This window comes from Crocodylus siamensis, chromosome 5 (genome assembly GCF_052110815.1).
Source record: "Crocodylus siamensis isolate JL-2025a chromosome 5, ASM5211081v1, whole genome shotgun sequence".
NCBI lineage: Eukaryota > Metazoa > Chordata > Crocodylia > Crocodylidae > Crocodylus > Crocodylus siamensis.
This window is the reverse complement of record NC_143399.1, coordinates 148,740,265-148,760,234: the sequence shown is the minus strand read 5'-3', so window position 1 is coordinate 148,760,234 and position 19,970 is coordinate 148,740,265. Positions and strand designations below refer to the sequence as shown.

The 19,970-nt window shown below is 39.7% G+C and overlaps 1 protein-coding gene across 1 annotated transcript in view; it reads right to left on the bottom strand.

Annotated features, from left to right (window-relative positions):
* Positions 1-412: 412 nt before the first annotated feature.
* The window catches only part of COLQ (collagen like tail subunit of asymmetric acetylcholinesterase), an 81,230-nt gene continuing 61,672 nt past the window's right edge, over positions 413-19,970 (bottom strand). The window contains exons 12-17 of the mRNA XM_090049296.1: positions 19,057-19,153; positions 17,555-17,694; positions 14,704-14,823; positions 11,235-11,355; positions 8,883-8,985; positions 413-2,278 (exon numbers count right to left, since the gene is read on the bottom strand). Of these exons, the coding sequence (XP_089905422.1) occupies positions 2,209-2,278; positions 8,883-8,985; positions 11,235-11,355; positions 14,704-14,823; positions 17,555-17,694; positions 19,057-19,153 (651 nt within the window). The 3' untranslated portion in view covers positions 413-2,208. The remainder of the gene's footprint in view (positions 2,279-8,882; positions 8,986-11,234; positions 11,356-14,703; positions 14,824-17,554; positions 17,695-19,056; positions 19,154-19,970) is intronic.

Here is a 19,970-nt window from a genome sequence, read left to right as displayed (position 1 = left end):
TGACACTGCTATAGCCTACTCCTTGACAGGGCCAGCCCATCTTATCCTGCAGCTGCAAGCAGCCCCACAGCCAAGGAGCTGTTGCCCCCTCGCCCCCACTGCCTGCACCATGCTTAAAGGGCTCGATGCAGGCAGGGAGCCCCTTCCTAACCGAGTGGGGGAGGAGTTCCCGGCTCCACTCCCACCTCAGCTCCAGCAATTTTGATTTTTTGACTGATCAGGGGCATCCAAAACTACATCTTGCAGGGGGCCCCTCAAAATTGTGGGCCGGCCTTGCCTCTTCAGCTTCTACCAACATGGAGGTTAGGTAGGTACTCTTCTTCCACAGGGTTTAAAATATCAAGGAAATGTACACAAAACACACAGATCTAACTAAAAGGTGATCATTTATTAATTCCTCTGCTTAAAAAAAATAAATGATAAAGAAGACTGATCATCTAATCAGTGGGCTGGACTACAAACAATATTGGTCTCATCTCACAGCAGCATAAACAATGCAGGTAAGAGATAGCCATAGCAAGTAAATGAACTGCCTTTATTAGTTTTTTCACTAGTGATTTCCAGTATTGCCATGAGCATGCAGAATGAAAGCAAAGTCTTCTACACATGTGGGGAAAGTGTATATATCAGTTGGTTGTGTTAATGCATTATCACCTTTAGAGAAGTAACTGTATATATGACTACCATTGCAGTGCTGTCACTGGTACATGTGATTCATGCATTTCAAACATTCACGTATAGTATTTAGCATAAAGCAGAACCAAGTGGCCAATATGACAATGACAAACTATTCTGAGGCCTATATCCCTGAATTGCACACATCACTGTATGTAGCGTTTGCTTTGATTATAAATTTGGTTGCATGTAGCATACTCAGTGCTGCTCCTGTATGACATTCACTCATTAAAACTTGCTAGTAAACAAATACATAATTACCCTGAATGCTATTAGAGCTAACATATCTTTTGACCAATTTTTTCCAAAAATAAAACAAAAATATATATACAACCTATGCAGCATGTAGATTGAATGGGAATCGATTAACATAACACCATGAGACTAGTTCTACAGAGATGTAAAAAGGAGAATATACACTCAATAGTGATGAACGCTAGGCAAGACTAAAAACAGACAGCAATGGATAGGACAAAACAGGAAATCTGGAGAGAGTGAAGAACGTGATCAAATAACAGGGATTAAGATTAGGTGAACAAAGGAAAGAAAAGAGAGAGCAATGGTTTCTGGAATTGAAACTAAAGTGAAAGTCAACATGCAAATGGCCACATTGTAATCTTCACCACAGTTTTTAAGTAATCCTGGGAAATCTAAAAGAATCAAGTCCCTGCAGCATCACTAGTAGCACGCAATACAGCCAACTTGACAAAGGGTGAGAAAATGCATTAATTCTTTGTCTTCTTCATGACTGATCCCTCCTGAGACAGGGAGTTTCTCCAGTTAGTTTATCCAGTTTGGCTTTTTTTGTCTTGCAATTGTAGGCCCTGTGTGATCCATCAGCATTTTTATATACACACACACACACACATTTCTACAGCTCTTCATCTTATCTACTGTACGTATCGTAGATAATGTTGATCAGTTCCTTTCCCTGATTTGCTGCCCTTAAAACCGCTTACTGGACAGCATCTACTGAATCCACCCAGGAGTGTTTTTAGCTAATTTGTATGTCACTGAAGCGGTCTTTCATGCGATACAACACATATGAAGTTCACATTGTAGTAAAAGAGTAAATAATCCCTGTAAACACAGCATCTAGGATATGCTTTGTGTTTACATTGAGAAAGTCTAAAAACAAAAACCCTGAAGAGTGTACATTAGATCTAACAGTGCTAAGTCGAGGTATTGTTGTCTTGTCGCGCAATATTCCTGGTTAGTGAAATTCAGTTTCCAGTGATTTAATGTTGGACTTATACAGAGTAGTTCTCACATGCAACCATGTGAAACACAAATCTTACTGGCAAACTCTGTTTGACATTTTTCTATTAAGACAGGATGCAGTGGTCCTATTTTCTTCCAGTTCGACTTGATTTAAAAAACAAAAACAAAACAAATTTCAAATAGCCATCAGCAGCATGATATTTTTTTCACACAGAGGTTTTTTGTACATGTCTCAGTCCTTCTTGTAGTGATGATAGTGTAGCACCTGGTGTACCTGTTATGTGTGGGATGCTACCCACCGCCATTTTTCCTTCATGTGAAATAGCGACACTGTGTAGAGTCAATATAACAATAGGAAGTACATCGTAATTTTCCATAAGACCTAAGATAAAAAAAAGCATGCATCAGTTACACAGAACATTTAACCATTATGATGTATTTTAATTTAATGTATAAATACTGTATTTGCACTAGCTCTGACCAGTCTCACAATCATACAAAAATTGGGCTGGAAAGGATCTAAGGGAGATCATCTAAATCCCACTCCCTCCTCAAAGAAGGATCTTCCCAGATAGCATCTGATGAAGCAAGCTGCTGCTTGCAAAGACTTATGCATCTCTGATTTAGCTAGTTCATAAGATACAAATCTACCTGGCTTTAAACCATCCTAGCCAAATGTTTGTTTAACCTGGTCTCAAAGACTTCCACTTAGAGATGTTGTAGAATCTATTCCAGGGCTTAACTTTTCCATAAAAAGTTCTTTCTAATATCTAGTCTAAATTTCTCCTGTTCCAAACAATCAGCCATTGTCCTCTTTAGCCTCTTAATTTCTATCATATTGTGCATGGGATCTGGCAGTAGCTTTCTGTAAGAATCAAGTCTATTCCCACAAAAATATCAGCAGAAAATTACAGTTTTACAGAAATTACAGAACCCAGAGGATCAAAGGGGTCACAACTAGAAATGTAAAATTTCTGGAAATTTTAAAGCCATGGAAAATTTTCCAGAAAAAAAACAGAACTTTTGGGGGAAATTGAAAAATATGCAATACTTATTTTCTTAGCAAACTTTACAGATTTAAATTCACGTTACTACTTTAAGAACATAAAATGTATTATGTATAACTTTGTTTGCCCATTAAATTATCATGTTTGGTATATTTATTACATTTAAAAGTATAGTTTATTCAGACAATAATTACAAATTTACTAATTGAATTTGCTTTAAAATTCAATTTACTTTAATATTCAATTTACTTTAAAACGTTTTTTAAAGTTTTTATATTTGTTACAAATGGAGCTACAAGCTGCTGAACTCTAAGGAACCTAGCATCTCTTAGTTTTTGCAGGTTTATGAGAAGCAGGCAAAAATTAAAGTTGAAAATAGAAGAAACTATGAACTTTATAGTAAAACAAAGAAAATTATTACATATTCTGGACTTAGTCTCTTCCATAGCGTCAAACAGATACAGAAAGCACTCATTTTTAGAAAAAGAGCTGAGAAAAAAAGGAGAAAAAAGCCAAGACTCATTGAATACAAATTTTGCTACATGAAACTTTGTCTAATCAGTAGCATTTTCTGAGTTATCACTATCAGCATTTTCTGCTTCTTCTGCTCCTTCTTATCCTTCATTTTTATCATCTTCCGGGATTTCTGAAAACTGAAGGTTTGCCCGGATTGAGACAAGCTCTTTCACATGTTAGTTTGTTTCTTGATTTGGTGCGAGTATTTCCAAACAGACCAGTTTCTTTCACATGCTGCAGAAGATGGAGGAATCTGAAACAGGTGAGAAGCAAGAGGAGTCAGAGGCTGTGTCCTGCAAAGGCCTTGCCACCATGCTGCAGGAGCGATATCCTTGGCAGAGTCCCAGACTGCATTCCTGGACCAAATACCTGAAGATGTTCTGCATTCTGCAACATTTAAAAGTACAGTGCTTGTTTTGTAATCCAGTCAAATGCAATCTCTAACATTTCTGCCTTTGAATCTTGGATCCAAGAGATTTGCCGCAGCATGAATTGATTGGCAACAAAATTCTTCCCGTCTGTTAATAAAGTCTTTCACTTTTTTTTCTTCTGTACTTGTAAGTGGAGACACATTTAGATTCTTAAAAACAGTTGATTTTATCTGGGCCATCTGGTAAGTAATGTCTGACAAAAGTGCACTGTCTGATCCAGATGCAGTGATTGCTGAAGAAATTAGCTTTACAGTCTTCAGGGAGTTCTGCAGCTGAACCCAGAAGACATCCTCATCAAGTACAGTGTTCCTTACTCTTCAAGATACTTTAAGATCTTCAGTTATTACTGTTTCTTGAAGAGCTACTTTTTTTTTAGTAAACTTTCAAATGAGATCACTACTCCACCCCATCTAGTTTTACTACAAAGTTTGAGTGTCACTATTTTATTCTTTACATTCTTTTCTTCCTGCTTCTTCTTAAAGACTGCAGCTACAATATGAGTAGCTTTTACACATTTTATAACTTCTTTTGCTCTTCTATAGATCTTTTGCAGAGTGTCCAACTTCATGATGTTATTAAGAAGAAAGTTTAGCCCATCAGAGGCACATCCTATTGCAGTAATATGTGTATATTTATCCATTATGATCCCCCATGCTGCTTTCATGCTACTTGCATTGTCAGTCAGCAAAGCAAATAACTTTACCACTCCCAATCTTCTGTAGGACTTCATATATTTTACTAATGATATAGTCTGCAGTATGCCTGTTTGCTCCTGTTTCATTGTTTCTGTAAAAAACTGGCTGAGGTGTTGTTATCACAAGATTTATGATTCCTTCTCCCCACACATTTGTCCATCCATCTGTAAGTACTGCAAGACAGTACTTCATTGATTTTTCCTTGCACAGATTGTATTACACGTTCATATTCTGACTCTAAAAGAAGCTTGCTCAAAGAATGTCTGTTGGGCAAATGGTATGATGGTCTTAGTCATTTAAAAGCTTCCTGCCAGTATGCATTCTCAGTTATTGACAATGGGATCCCAGAAAACTATTGAAAGAGCTTGGTCAATTTTTTCCTGATCTTCAAGGTGTCATCTTGTCTACAAATGATATCATTGAGAGTCTTTTGTATACAGTTGGTTGCAATATTTGGTTACTTGAGGATGCTGATTGGACAACCTTTTGTAATGCTGATGTTATAGAAGAAGCAGCAGCAGCAGTAGGAGGACTTCTGGATTGAGAACATTGGAAAGAGCTACTTGCACTTTCATCATCATGATTTACTTCCTCCTCACTTAGAAGGATTTTTTAATATCTGCAGAACACTTCTTACATATGAGGATGTGTTTTGGTCATCCTAGTAGCATTTGGAAATGCATATTTCATTTGACAGTATTTGCAAATCACATTTTTTTCTCAGAATAACTTGCAGTGTGGAAATGCTTCCATATGCTAGAAGTTGGTTGCACCATTTTGCTGAGTAAGAAAAAAGAAAAATGTAATTTAGTGGCTAGCTTGTATATATAAACACTAAGCTACAGCATGTACAAATTTGGTAATGGATGGAGGAGAGGCCTCCTCAGAGTTAGCTGTGAACAACTTCCTTGCCTTGCCTCACTGCTAAGGTTGGGTGATTTGGCACAAAATATCACATTGGTAAGAATTCAGTTATGAACTGCATAGGTTAAGAAAACATACTAATGCAGCTAAAATATAGTTTACTATACTGAATTCAGAGAAATTTAAACTCTTACCTTTCAATGAGGGAGTATACTTTCTTTCAGCTCCATTGTGCTGCTTCTGTACTTCTGTGGATCTCGAGGTCACAGGGTCAGGAGGAGGCAGGTGTCTTCCACCTCCAAAACCTTTAGACTTGCTTGGTCTCCTCTCCTGAGGCTTTTGAGCAAGCAAGGCAATAAGCTCCTGGTTTCTAAGGTGTACAAGAATAAATGAATGCTACTGCCAGTGTCCACTCCCAGTCCTCTGAGCCCTAGTCAGGAGGACTGGAACAGATCCACCAACCTCTAGATCAAAAGTAAAAAATAGAGGAAGTCCACAAGCAAAGGTGGCACTGAATCCTTCTTCCTCCTCTTGTGAAAATGGCAGCACCCCTGGGGGCAGAAATGCATCTCGCACTTGCATTTGAAAGTTGTACTGTACTGCTTGTCCTCGGTGTACAGGAATTGTAATGGTCTGATATTGTAGATAGTCTTGCATAAAAGTCTTCCTATTACATAGTTATTAGAAAATAGTTTTGGGGAGTAAAGGGTAGCAATATACGAACACCTTGTCTTAAAGATTTTATTGATCATTCTAAAAGAAAATACTTCATAAGAGGTTTTATTAATTTTTCCAAAAATTTTCAATTTTTCAGGAAAAAAACAAAAAAAGTCCTATGAAAAAATGGGGGGAAAACTTTTTTTTTCCCAAATTTTTCTGGACCTTCACATCTCTAGTCACCACAGCAAATTCAGGTAATGGGATAGGAATCTGAAGTCTCCATTTAAACCATACTTAACATAAGTCTGTGACTCTGACATCTCCTGTTCTGCAATTTCCCTTTCAAACTTTTAAAAAGTTTTGCTGCCTGAGAAGAGTAATCCTGATTTTTTTAATATGTGGAGAGTCCTGACCCCACTGCTCACACTGCATATGGACTCAGCAAGAGAAGGCTGTCTAGCTTGCAGACTTGGTGGCTCTACACTATGGCTGGCAGTGTGATCTCAAGGCTGCTGTTGGCCCCCTTTGACTAGATTAGGCTATTGAGTGACCATGTTTTCCTCCTCCTTCCTCCTGCTCCCCAGTGCAGGTATAGCTCAGACGGGCTCCTGAGCCCACCTGGCCAGCAGCAGGGTTCCAAGTCAGAAAGCATCAGGGCAGTGCTGATCCCACAATTTTGGCCTATATTTCTTTCTGAGGATGGGTCTAGCCTCTCCTGGAAAGGCTGGCAGGACAGCAAGGTTGGGAACATGAGAAAAGAAAAGGGCCGGCTGCTATAGCCCAGGGTTTAGCTTGCCAGAGGGCTCAAGATCTCTGTCTCCTTTTTCCAGGGGCCTCACTGCTATGTGTCTAACTTTTTTAATATGGGGTGGCCAGGACCTCTTGGCCCATATCTTATAAGTTATCTGAGAGAGAAGGCTGCCTAACCTATTTGCTTAGTAGCATTCACTGCGGCTGTGTGTTGGGGCTGCCCATGGTTACCTCTGGCTGAGCACAGGATCTCTTTTGGTGCAGCCATTTTTTTTTCACCTGTGGTTACTCCATGGCCCATACCATGTATGGACTCAGAAAGAGAAAGGCTGGTCAGCATGCCTGCTCGTTGGCTCCAGGGCTGGGAATCAGAAGAGCATGAGATGAGGGGTGCCTATGGCCAACACTGGATTACTTGAATTAGCTTCTGTGACCCCTTTGTTCTTATGGGTTCTTTGTTTCTCCCAAAACTGTCATCCTCCTTCCCCCTTACCTCTCCATCCTCTTTTTCCACCTTTCATATTGAAATCACTCACTCCACTTTATACACTGCTTTATGCTGTCCTTTCACAGTGTCTGATGAATTAAACCTGAATTTATGAAAACTTGTACTCTCTCTATATATACATCTTAGTTAGCCTTTAAGGTTATACCCTATATATACCCTACCTTCTGGACTAAATTCCACTTAATCAAAAAAGCATTTAACTCTTATTTGGGCAACAGGCTTCCACTGATTTCAAGTATTGAACTGTCTTTCCCTTGATTTCAAGGGTAAGAAAACATACCTATCATGGAGAAGGACACTGAGCTACCTTGAAGAAAAAATCTGCAGATTATTACCATCTCCTCTGTGTGGGGCACGGTACAGGGGTGGTAGAGATTGGAGATTGTTGTATCTTCATTTAATTGAATTGAGCTATAACACAACAGAATCAAGAATCCAAACCACAGATTTTATATGTATGCAATATTGATAAGATTTTTGTTTTTTACTACTGAAGTGATCCTTCCCCATCTCCCTCTATGTGGAAACTGGGATTTCTAGAACGTGATTCCTGAATATGAATGTCTCCATTTCTAGGTTTTGGATGCTTCCAAGGGGCTACTTTTTGCTTCAGGAAATGGTTGTTCAACCCTTCCTTAGAAACAGGCCCTTTAAGACATCTCATTTCCGTAAACTGGCTTTTTTGTAGATCTTGTCCTGAGCAACCTTTCGTCTCAAGTTCAACCACTTTTACAGTGGACAGTTGCAACAATTGCAATTTGAGGATTAACACAAGGGCTAGTTTGCAGAAATGCTCTGTGGTTTCTTATTTCTGTCAATTAGCACATCATAGTTTTATGAACCCTGAGAGCTCTGCAGATAATTTTGTTTACAAATTAAATGTTTCCTGTTAGATAGTAATGATACCTGACAGTGAGATGGAAGAACTGAAATTGGAAGCAAAATGCTGGCCAGAGGAAGACACTTACACAAATACAAAGCACATCAACAATAAACAGATGTTTCAAGGAAATACACTGCCAAGCAAAATATGGCTTTGAATTTTTGCAGATAATTCTGGTCTTTGAAAATGCTTGAGCTAATGTATAATTGACTGCTTCAGAACAAAAGAATGCCAGACTGTAGGACCACAGACTGCCCATATCAGAGTCGAGCTACAAAGGAAGCAGGTGGCATTGTGCCTCTTTTTTCTTCTTTGTGATATAATGAGTAGTCTTATCTACACTTGAACATTTTATGAATAGAAAATTAATTTAATGATAGCATCACAAGAGTGGCAAAGTTGAGAGACTTGAAAGGAAAGGGATTCTTTGGGATATATTTGCAGATTAAGGACAAATGTATGTTCCCAGGCACAACACATATGCTCAAATCTCATTCACCAAAGTAGGAATCATGTGCATATCACTGAAGGGACAATTTAGTTTCAAAAGTCAATATAATGCAGTTGGAATATATACCATTTGCTTTCCCTCAATCTTAGTAACTAGAGATGGAATAAAATAATCTCCTATGATAATTTGTTTTTAGGTAATGAAGGTAGGTTTGTCCATACCCAGGGAGATATGTTTTACATGTCAAATATCCAAAATCTTTTCCATCACAGTCTTCTACTCCTTCATGTCGGTAGCCATCTCCACAGTAAGCACGACGACATCCTAAGGACAATGCAGAGAAGAGCACCTTCAAAACTGAGAGGACCAACTAAAGGATGCAGAAAAGATGAGCAGGACTTTATAATTAAGGTCAGAACATGAAGCAGGGAAGCTGGCAGACATCACAGAAAGACTTTCTTATTGGAAGGACTTGGCTCTGCTGTAAAGACCACTTTTTCTTTAACTCAAGTTTGAGTAACTGCCCTCAAAATTTGAACACGTACAGTATTACCTCATGGTGAGAAAGTGGAGTTATTTCTTATTCCAGCTAAAAGGAATGAAGATAGTGGTGCTCCCACCAAAACAAGTGAGAATACTCCCATTTCCTGAAATGGAACCTGACCTAGCACCATGAATAGAGAGACTGCGGTATTGTACCTGTGGGTGCAGGCTGGGTTTTTAATGGGCACCACTGCATATATCTTCATAATTTTTGGCTAAATCAGAACTGGATTTTGAATTTAAGGTCTGTGATTTTTCTAAACATAAATTTAAAAGTTGGGAATGCATTCCTTCAGTTGAGAGCCAGAAGTCAAAGGGAGTTGAGTCACTGTTAAACAAACTATACTGATTAAAAGGGCATGCAGAATTGGAGAGCTGATAACAGTTATTAACCATTTATTTCCTAGAAGCCAAGGTGAGCTCCTCCACAATGACTCATTAACTGTGCCAGCAAGCTGTTTTGTTAGAAATTATTGCTTCTATATATAATTATTCTATTAACAAGTAAATCCATTCAAAAGTTTACTATTTTGTTTTGATTCAGTCAAGAGAGAATAATTGGCAGAAGCACAGAGGTTGACAAGAACAAGATGATAGCTACTTTTTTGTTTCCAGGTTTCAGGTCACATCGGTGATAACCTTACACCATTGGTGACAACTTACAGATCATGGAACTCTATTCATCTGAAGCTATGTTTAATTTAATATGATGGTGTACTGGAGACTCAGCATATTTACAAAAAAAAAAGCAGCTTGCAGTTTTCAGTTAACAAAAACCTATTCAGCACTGTGAAAATGACTCCTTTTGAAATAAACAAGTAGAAAGCAGGAAAGAGTTTCTGTGCAATTGGGTAAGGAGTGAAGTGGCACATACAAAACTTTTGAAGGTTATGAGCAATGCTTGTATGCTATCCTTTGACCTGTGCTTTTAGTGAGCAGCAAAGTGAAAACCAAGTTTACTTGGTGTGTAAAACTAGAAGTGAATATAGTAGGTTAAAAATTGATCCCACTGAAGACAACAGCAAATCTCTGATGGTTCTGAAGGAACTAGAATCTGGCTGATTATTAATCCTTACTATTATGAACAGATACATATATAGTTTCTTATTTTATAAAGCAGAGCTGCTGTCCCAATACTTATTCGTGATTTTGGAAGGGATAAACGGATTTTGCTTACCTAAAATCATTCTCTATTTAGTCTCAGCTGGATAGAATGGTTAACTTTTACTTTCAGTCCCAGATGTTTGTGCAGTACACTAGCAAGGGTCTAATCTTGGGCACGACATCGCACCACTTTCTATGTAAGTTCTGTATACGTAAAACAATTGCAGGATTGAACCCTTGAAAATATTAGCTATGATGCTCCAATATACAGGTGGCTGAATTTTAGCAGTGAATGAAATAGTTCCTGTTTGTCAAACCTGAGAAGTATTTGGAAACCTTTGAAACAAGAGACACAACATTTACAAGGTATTATTTTCTCCACTGCATGTAATGTTTGGCCATCTTATTTTTTGATAAAAATCAATTCATATTGTAGCTATTGGGCCTTCATTTTTAACATCTATATTCAATATGCATACTTATAGTTGCCTAAAGCTCCCACATAAGATGTAATGGAATGGTCATTCTACTGATCCTAGGATAAAATCTAAGAGCATTTATACACGTGCTCCGGGAGTGTGGGAAGAGAGGGCGGCGGGCTTTAATTAGAGCTGTTCTAATTCAAATGCCCAAAGCGTCTCATGTATCAGTGCTCCTTTACTGAAAAATGGCAGTGGGGGCACTTTAACTAAAGCTCATTAAATGAGCTTTAGTTAAAGCACTCCCGCCACCATTTTTTCAGCACAGGGACACTCATGCATGAGATGCTGGAGTCTGCTGGAGTGTGGTAATTATCACACTCTGGCAGACTTGATTAATAAAGTCTGTATTTACAACACATGCGAGCAGCCTTGCTGCTCATGTGTAGACACCCTAAGGGGCTTTTATGTAATATAGAGAACAGCATTTGAATGGGTGTAACTCACTTATACAGTCATCAGTCACAATAGTATTGCCATCATCACATTCTTCCCCATCCTGGATGATCCCATCTCCGCAGGTACTTTCATCCTCTACAGGATAATCCACAGGATAGAAAGGAGTAAGCTATCCAAACAAACACATAACAGTTACCCAACCTGAAATATAATCATCTTTCTCAACATTAGAAAATGAAGTGAATGTTTTCGCTCGATCTGAGCCTTCAAGAGGCCGAGGCTAAAACCACAAATTGGTTTGGCCAACTACTTGAGCCAAGCGGGAATCTGAAGTATGGATCCAAATTTATTCATAGTTTAGAGGATGCTTGGATCTGAGGGTTGAGGTTAGTTCTTTCCCCTAATGCAAAGTTAGGGAAGTTCTCAGAAACTTGCATTGCTGGTGAATTTCTGTGTACTACTTTACATTATATCCAGATGGCATTAGCTTAAGGTATGAAATAAATAGTATCCCATAAAGTCAGACAAAACCTCTAATAGTCACCAAGAATCTGGCTTCAACTGGATTTCAGGGGTTTGCACACATGACTTCATACTCTTGAATTAGCTTAACAAAGAACACTTCAGTAAACTAAATCACAAAAAGGAAGCTTATAAGAAGTGGAAACATGGACAAATAATTAGGGAAGAATATCAAAGAATTGCTCAGGCATGCAGGGATGAAGTCAGGAAGGCCAAAGTGCAATTGGAGTTGCAGCTAGCAAGGGATGTGACGAGTAACAGAAAGGGTTTCTAGAAGTATGTCGGTAGCAAGAGGAGGATCAGGGAATCTATGGGTGCTTTACTGAGTGGGGGTGGCAACCTTGTCACAGAGGATGCAGAAAAGGCTGAAGTGCTCAAGACATTCTTTGCTTCAGTCTTCATAGGTAAGGTCAACTCCCAGACTACTGCACTGGGCAGCACAGTTTGGAGGGGAAGTGAGCAGCCCCAGTGCTGAAAGAACAGGCTAGGGACTACCTAGAAAAGCTGGATCTGTACAAGTTCATGGGGCTGGGCAGGATGCACCTGAGGTGCTGAGGGAGTTGGCTGATATGATTGCAGTCACTGGCCATCATCTTTGAAAACTCATGGTGATCAGGAGAGGTCCCAGATGATTGGAAAAGGGCAAACATAGTGCCCATATTTAAGAAAGGGAAGAAGGAGGACCCAAGGAACTACAAACTAGTTAGCCTCACCTCAGTCCCTGGAAAAATTATGGAGCAGGTCCTCAAGGACTCTGTTTCTAAGCACTTGGGGGAGATGATTAGGAACAGACAGCATGGATTCACCAGGGGCAAGTCATGCCTGACCAACCTGGTTGCCTTCTATGATAAGGTGACTGGCTCTGTGGATACGGGGAGACTGGCAGATGTGGCGCACCTTGATTTTAGTAAGGCTTTTGATAGTCTCCCACAGGCATTCTCACAGGCAAGCTATGGAAATATGGGCTGGATGAATGGACTGTAACGTGGATAGAAAACTGGCTGGAGCACTGGGGCCAGAGAGTAGTAATCAATGGCTCAAAGTCTAGCTGGCAACCAGTATCAAGTGGAGTGCCCAAGCAGCTGGTCCTGAGACGAGTTTTGTTCAATGTCCTCATCAATGACCTGGAAGACAGCATAGCGTGCACCTGTAGCAAGTTAGCAGATGACATGAAGTTGTGTGTGGGGGGAAGATATGCTGTAAGATAGGGCTAGGATTCAGAGTGACTTCGACAAATTGGAGGATTGGGTCAAAAGGTATCTCATGACATTCAACAAGGATAAGTGTAAAGTTCTGCGCTAGGGATGGAACAATCCTGTGCACCACTACAGGCTAGGGGCTGACTGGCTGGGCAGCAGCTCTGCAGAAAAGGACCTAGGAGTTACAGTGGACAACAAGGTGAATATGAGCCAGCAGTGTGTCCTTGTTGCCAAGAAGGCAAATGGCATACTGGGCTGCATTGATAGGTGTGTTGTCAGTAGGTCAAGGGAAATGATTATTCCCTTCTATTCAGCAATGGTGAGGCCACATCTGGAGTACTGCGTTCAGTTTTGGGCCCACCACTACAGAAAGGATGTGGACAAATTGGATACAGTCCAGCGGAAGGCAACAAAAATGGTGAGGGGACTGGGTAATATGACTTACAAGGAAAGACTGAGGGAACTGGGCTTATTTAGTTTAGAGAAGAGAAGACTGAGAGGGGATTTAATAGCAGTCTTCATCTACCTGAAGTGGGGTTCAAGAGAGGATGGAGCTAGATTGTTCTCAGTGGTGGCAGATGACAGAACAAGGAGCAATGGTCTCAAGTTGCAGCAGGGAAGTTTAGGTTAGATATTAGGAGGAATTTTCTCACTAGGAGGGTAGTAAAACCCTGGAACAGGTTACCCAGAGAGGTGGTGGAAGCTCCATCCTTGGTGATTTTCAAAACCCAGCTAGACAAAGCTTTGGCTGGGGTGATCTAGTTGTGGATGGTCCTGCTTTAAGCAGGGGGTTGGGCTAGATGACTTCCTGAGGTCCCTTTCAACCCTAACTTTTCATGAGTCTATGATTCTTTTAATGTTGCCAGCAGATTGAGGGCATTGATTCTTCCCCTCTATTCTGCACTGGAGTACAGTGTCCAGTTTCAGGCCCTCCACTACAGAAAGGTTGTGAACAAGTTGGAAGGGGTCCAGTGGAGGGCAATGAAAATGGTTTAGGGGCCTGGGACACATTACTTTTGAGAGGCTGAAGGAACTGGGCTTATTTAGCCTGCTGAAGAGAAAATGGGGGATTTGATAGCAGCCTTTAAGTACCTGAAGGGTGGTTACAAAGAGGCTGGAGCTTGACTGTTCTCAGCAGTGGCAAGTGGCAGAACAAGGAGCAATGGTTTCAAGTTACAGCAAGGGAAGTTTAGGTTGGATATTAGGAAAAACTCTCTCACTAGGAGGGTGATGAAGCACTGGAACTTATTACCTAGAGAGGCTGTGGAATCTCCCTCCTTGGAGGTTTTTAAACCCTGGCTTGACAAAGTCCTGGCTGGGATGATCTAGTTGAGGATGGTCCTGCTCTGAGCAGGGGGTTGGACTAGATGACCTCCTGAAGTCCCAACCCTAATTTTCTATGATCCGATGACTTACAGTTGTGCATATGAGCCATACACTCAGGAAACAGCTTTGAGTTCTGCTCTCTTCTGGGCTAACCCTGAAATATGTCTGCCAATCTGTTTCACAAAACTCAGCCCTGCCATTTTTCTTTTTGAGCCTGGTTCACAGGCAGATATAAAACCTGAAACTTTTGAAAAGTTAATGCCTCCAGTAATTCCTGTGAATAAGTTCTGGAATTTTACTCAGATCTAACAAAACTTGACTTTTCAGGAATAATTTCTACAAATGCTCAAACAACCTGCATGAAAGCTTTTCTGTTGTTTTTTATTTGCTCAGTAATACCTAAAGTACAGATCTTGTTTACAGAGGGAAAGTAAATTATAAATCTGATGTCTTCTGAAATACATTGTTACCTGGATTGGAAGCCATCCAACAGTATCCTTGAAATAGAGCGATCTCTGATCTCTTCGAAAGGCTAAAGCATTTTTAGTGTTCAGCCGGTCTAGCTCTTCTTGATTGTTCACCACAAAAATCTGGGACATAGAAAAGGAGGTAATTGGGAATTCTTTCAAACGGTGTATCGGGTTGCCACAAAGTCTAGTTTTCCAGGGGTAACATATGTCTTTACATATGTTAATAATCATCCAGAAAAAGATTGTGACAGGTTGAATTCAAAACAATACTACTCCTAATACTATACTTGTGATCACAAAATAAATAACAAAAGAGCCATTACTCAGCCTTAAATATTTTATTCATACTTCCCTGGCATTGAAATCTATATTTCTGTATATAGGAGTCTTTTGGTCCAAAGCAAATTTTTTAATTGAATAGAAAAAAAAGCTCAAAACAGGAAGAAATAGAATGAGCTGCTCTTGTCCTAAATTTTTTTTATGTTTAAGCCACTGAAAACAGCTGTAAGATGCATTAAGCAGTAATCCCTTTCTTTAGCACTTTAATCAAATTAATTTTAGTAAGATTCAAAACATTTTTATATTAAGAAAAAGCAAATGAAATACAACTGAAGAAAATGAATTTAGTAACATAATGGTTAAGCCTGATTTCTACTAGGATAAACAGAATTAGCTCTTTTTAAAAATCTGGGCTGATTTATTTTTACATAACATCATGCTGTCCCCGCAGCCCTAACAAAATCACATACTGAGTAATAATGCCTTCAATCCAAATGGAACAAGGCAAAGACATTTTGTATCTCAGTCTTCCACCAACAGTTGATTCTGCAGTCCCAGAGCATTCCTGGGTAAAAATGCTGCAACTTCACTTGAAAACAGTTTAAGTTTTATCTTCTTAACAACTAGATATCTAGACCATCAACAATAGATGTAAAACCTGGAATGAACTGCAATTACTGAGAGCTAGTTTGAGCATTGATTAATTAAATGAAACTGAGCTCGGGTGTTATTCTACACAAAGCCAACAGAGAGATTAACAACTGGGGAAAGCACAGGGGTACTGGGAGCATGCAGTGGAAGGCCTATTTAGTTCAAAGTGGTACTAGGTGTTCTCTAAATTATTCAGAGCTTGTTGGCCTCCCATTCAGCTAATTTGCAATTATAACTCACATCAAACAAGGCACTAAGCACTCGCTCCTTTTCTGTTCTGTAGGCAACTATCTCAGCCTTTAAGTGTATGAAAAAGCTTGCAGTGCTAATCAAAGATGACTTTGTGAAAGACAAATGCAATTCCAGGCTTAAACTTGAACTCCTAACACTAAAGATAAATGGAGTAAGTAAGTGGAATTGCCAAGGAGGGAGCAACAACCCTGTTTTATTAGGAGATAATGTCATGAATTTAAATGGCTTCCCAAGCTGTCTGTCTTCTTTAAGTTTGTTGATTTTGACAGAGCCCACTTGATCCATGCCCACTTGAATAAGACAGCGACTTTTGCATTGGAGATATCTATGCACCAATTAGCATATGTTAATCTCAAGTGTCAAACAATACATAGACTGTTGCAAGTGGCTGCATAGCCTGGATGAGAGAATTACATCCTTTTGCTCCTTGTGCATCAGCACAGTTATAGTATTTAAGTGAGCTGTTGAAGTGAGACTGGCTCTTTGGTCTGAGTTCAAAAGAAAATCATTTATAATTAAAAATAGGTGAACAGAAAAGCAAAATAAAACTAACCAGGTTTGCAGCATCTATAATTCTTCATCAAATAAAAGACTGGGTTCAGTAATCCACTATTAAAGCACAATATTATAAGAGTATAACTTGTGCTCTTTTCAACACTCTCCTCTCCTCCACACTATGGTTTTTCCTGTGGAACAGATTTATGTGTAATAGGGCTAATACATTTCAGGGTTAACAGAGATGCCCACTTTCCTTATTTATTCACTGTTATTCAACACTTTGCCATATAACTTTCCTTCAGTGGCATAACTAAGGCAGGCGAATGGGGCAACTGTTCTGGGTGCTGACTCGGGGATAGGGATGTGAAAAAAGCAGTTGCTGCCAGCAGCTGTACAATCTCGATTGTGATCATGCAGCAACCAGTTGTTAACAATGCCATCCACTCACACCAAGCCAAGGTACAGATATTCACTTTGTATCACAAGAATCACTGTCCTCCTGGTAGAAACCAAAAGGATATATATGGTCAGGCTTTTTCTCCCAGGGTAAATATGACCACTCCCGGAGAAAAATAACCCTGTGAGACTCTCCAGCCATGGGGCTAGAGGAACATCTGTACAGTTTGGCTCCTGGGCTACTTTACTACTGGAATAATTTTTTTCCACTAAAAATTAATTTCTGTACACAGCATAAAGCTTGGAGCTTGTTGTAAGACATAAGCCCCTCCCATAGGCTGACTTTCAAGGTTTTGTATATAAGGAAGAAAGTTTTGAAGCATACTTATCATATTCAGACAAGCTCCCCTTTAGATCCAGAAGTTTATCCAACACAGTGGGTGCATCAACACAAGACACTGACTGAGCAGTAGTCAAAAATACTTCACAGTAGCACATCACAGCATGGACAGTGCTAATATGCTACTGCGCAGTGCCATTAGGTTACTGCACAGTAGCATCACCTAAAAAACATTAGCTGGTACTACTGCACAGTAACTCTGGTTAGTGTGCATCTATTGAGTACTTGCTTACTATACAACTATTATATTATCCTATACAAGTACTAAATAAATGCGCAGTAAGGGCTGTGCAGTAGTGCTCATGTAGACGTGCTCAGTGTCTCTTAAAAGATGTTTAAATATAATTTACTTCACTTCCTAACAAGATGACTTACCGCAGGGACTTTTGCATAATTGTGTCCAAACATGGATTCCTCATATGGTGGGATGTTCACATTTTCTGGGGGTTTGCAAAGACATCTCCCTGGAGGCCCTGGAAGTCCTCTTTCCCCTTTTGGTCCTATTGCTAATTGTCCTAGGAAGCAAAATATGAGGCTTTCTTTGTTACATATTTACTGTACAAAATGCAAACATAGCCTCAGAGGGGGAAAAGCTGAATGTTGAGTCACTCAAAAATACATCCGTGTGCCATCAGCTGCTGCATGTCCTTACCTCCCCGACAGTTTCCTGGGTATTGAGGGAACTCATTATTTTGCAGTTTAAGGATGCATGCCTTAACAGTACATGCAATGATGTCATTACAGAATGGGCATTTAGGAACTCAAATGGCTGGTTTGGTATTAGCAAAACTGAGATATATTTTTTCTATGGACACAGATGACCCTTTAAAAAGAAAGCTCAAGCTCCCGTTTGCTTTTCCAGCAGGTGAAGACATCTCTGCAGTTTACTAATTTCCAGCTGAATCTATCCTGGGAGGTTTCATCTTGGGCGATATCCCAAATAATAGCTATCAGCTCAAAGGAGACTGCTTCCAAGGCTCCAAAGATCCATGCCCACTGAATTAGGCAAAAGGAGACAATGGGAAACATGAAAAAAGGAAGCTGAACGGCTTTCCCCAGTTGTTACTGGTTTCCAGCTGGCTTTTGCTTTTGTTAAATTTTTGGCCTTTTTATGCTTCCATCATACATTTAAGAGGGGAAAAACACTGATTGGTAATATGTACTAGCGCCTCTTTGTATTACAGCTCTCATATTGCCACATGGGTTAGCTTGCTTCCTTGCCTAGGGCTTGTATGCATTTGTGTTCCTGATTTACAGTTTTCAGCAACAAAGAACTCCCCAGACCTTAGCCTTTTATCTCTGCACCACATACAGAGGCATCTGCAGCATGCCCAGAGACAGAGAGAGGGGACTTTTTTCACTCCTCTTTTCCTATATAGATTACCCCTCCTCCCATCAGATCTTATTGTAGCAACAAGTATCTGTTTTGTTTTGTTATTTACAGAGTGGTGCAGGGCAAGCCTATACCAGCTGGCTAGGAAAAGCAATCTGGCACTGTAAGCCCAAACACTGAGGAGACAGAGAGGAAGAGGGCTCCAGTCATGACAACTCTATAAATCCTCCCAGGCTCCCATGCAGCTCTTCCTCTTCCTCAAGTCCATGTGCACAATTAACCAGGGTCTTCAACGAACTTTATAACGACATAATCTTATTTTGTTTAAAATTATCAACCATAATGAATGGAGGATGGTACAAAACCCCAATAACAAACAATTATGGAATAGCATGCCCATAAAGGAAGTCTTCTACTCTCCCACAGGATCTACTGGGTAAACAAACCAAACTTCATGGAATTTTCTCTAGTGATATCTATTTAACGGGGTTATAGTAGATAGGACAAGTAAGGGGTGAGGTGAGAGATGAGTGGTCCTTCTTACCTGACACTGATGATCCTGGTGGACCAGGCTGACCTGAAGGACCAGGCCTGCCAGGTGGACCCATCATTCCAGTGGGTCCAGTGTCTCCCTTTTCTCCCTATCATAGAAAAAGGGGCCATTAATTTGTTAAACTATGAATGACAGAGCAAGTTAGTCCCACCTGCATTTAAAAAATGGCAATCTAGCCCTTCTCCACTCCCCCTGCCCAAATAAGCATTCACCAGTGAGAACATATATATTTTATACATAGGCACCATGCATGGAGACACTAGGGCAAGAAAATGGGTTTGGATCTAAATTGGGATTCTGCTTTGAACTAAAACACAAAAATGGTTCCAACTTTCTTAGTAGGTCTGCTCCCTGTAAAGTGAAAGCCACATCTTTGACTTTCACTCAGGCACTGTTGAAAATTTGACCCACAGGCTGCTTGGCATCTGCCTATTTGTTCTTACTGCCTTTAGTCAGTATTAGCTATCACTATCATAAAGACACAAGTCACCCCTAGAAGTTGTTGCTCCCCATTCCAAAAATAAAGAGAAATTACAGATAAAAAAATAGATAAAAAACAAATTGTTTAGGGGTACTAGATTCTACTAGAAATGTCCTAGAATCTGATATGATGGAACTTATTTATAACTACAGTATGTATTTATCTTTTTTCATAAAGTACCAGAGGTTTAGATTTTTTTCTCTCTCAAAACAGTTTATCAAATTAATTCAGAATGTTAATGTTGTATCAGATGCAAGTGATTTGACCTTGATGCAAGAAAACACACAATTTAGCATGGTAGATTACATTATAACCACTTGCTTTTAATCCCAAAGGCGGTGAATTCCACAAGGATGGTGCAACTCTAGGGTAACATGCATGCAAGGGAAAATGCTGAACCGCTGTATGTCTAGTTTCAGGGTAA